A 1281-nucleotide genomic window follows, 5' to 3' on the forward strand; every position below is an offset into this window, starting at 1 on the left:
ACACACACACACACACACACACACACACACACACACACACACACACACACACACACACACACACACACACATAATCTCCCCCCAGAATCACAAAAATCAAAAGGCAAATTTTTTTAAAAAAGGCATGATGTCATAGCTTTCTGGTATAAAATAATGGTTTTTTTTTTTAATGCATGTTGGTTGAAACGTTTTTACCAATGGTGCTTTTCTTTTATTTTCATCACCCATCATGCCTTGCTGCTTGCTGTTGTCATGTGCTGCCATCCCTGCCATGCTGCCATTTCATTGGCCAAACGCCATCATGTGCTCTGCATACTAATTAGCCGCAAGTGGTTGAGGTCTTGACGGGCAAGAAGCGACCTCGTGAGCCTGCAGACGATCTCGTTACTCTGGTACTATATCCCATCATGCTTTGCATGTTGCTGTAGTCTGCTTTTTTTTTTTATATATATATAATGATAATTACTTGCACAGTCACATGACAAAATAATAATAGTTAATAATAACAATAAAATCTGGCCTTCAATATGCTTTACTTAGCAATGTAGAGTTTTCTTTTTACATTCATATATATATATATATATATGTATATATATACATATACATACATATATATGCACACACGCACACGTACACACATGTACTTCAGAGGATAATCACTGTTGGATTATGTGTGTATGTATGTATGTATATATATATATATATATATATATATATATATATATATATATATATATATGTATGTATATATTTATGTGTGTGTATATATATTTATGTGTGTATGTGTGTATATATATATATATATATATATATTTGCAGTCCACATTCCATGGACTTTTGTCACATTTTTGCATGTTTTTTCCTTGAATGCCTAACTGGCCATCTCTGCGAATTCTTAAAACTCACGCCTCTAAGATTTTTACATTTCTATTCTATTGTCATGTGATTTTGCAAGATGTTTATTAGAGAAAATGCTGTAATTTCTGATACAATATCTATCTAGGACACATATATATACATAAACTCTTTCTATATTATGTTATATTATTATTATTAATATTATTTTCTTAATAAAGCACTTGTAAATGCTATTACTTTATATATATATATATATATATGTGTGTATATATATATATAAATTTTTATATCCAACATCAATTTCTAGATTTAGCTATCTTGAGTTTTATTTTTTTCTCTTCTCTTTGATAAATTAATTAACCAAACAAATATTTTATCCTTTCATGTGTATGTATGTATATATATATATATATATATGTATAT

At 29.1% G+C, this 1281-nt stretch overlaps 1 protein-coding gene across 1 annotated transcript in view; it reads left to right on the forward strand.

Annotated features, from left to right (window-relative positions):
* The window catches only part of LOC106874507 (muscleblind-like protein 1), a gene marked incomplete at its 5' end in the record, with an annotated part of 72588 nt that overhangs the window by 19581 nt on the left and 51726 nt on the right, over positions 1 to 1281 (forward strand). The window contains one exon of the mRNA XM_052974706.1: positions 324 to 392. Within this exon, the coding sequence (XP_052830666.1) occupies positions 324 to 392 (69 nt within the window). The remainder of the gene's footprint in view (positions 1 to 323; positions 393 to 1281) is intronic.

Source organism: Octopus bimaculoides, chromosome 19, assembly GCF_001194135.2.
Source record: "Octopus bimaculoides isolate UCB-OBI-ISO-001 chromosome 19, ASM119413v2, whole genome shotgun sequence".
Taxonomy (NCBI): Eukaryota; Metazoa; Mollusca; class Cephalopoda; order Octopoda; family Octopodidae; genus Octopus; species Octopus bimaculoides.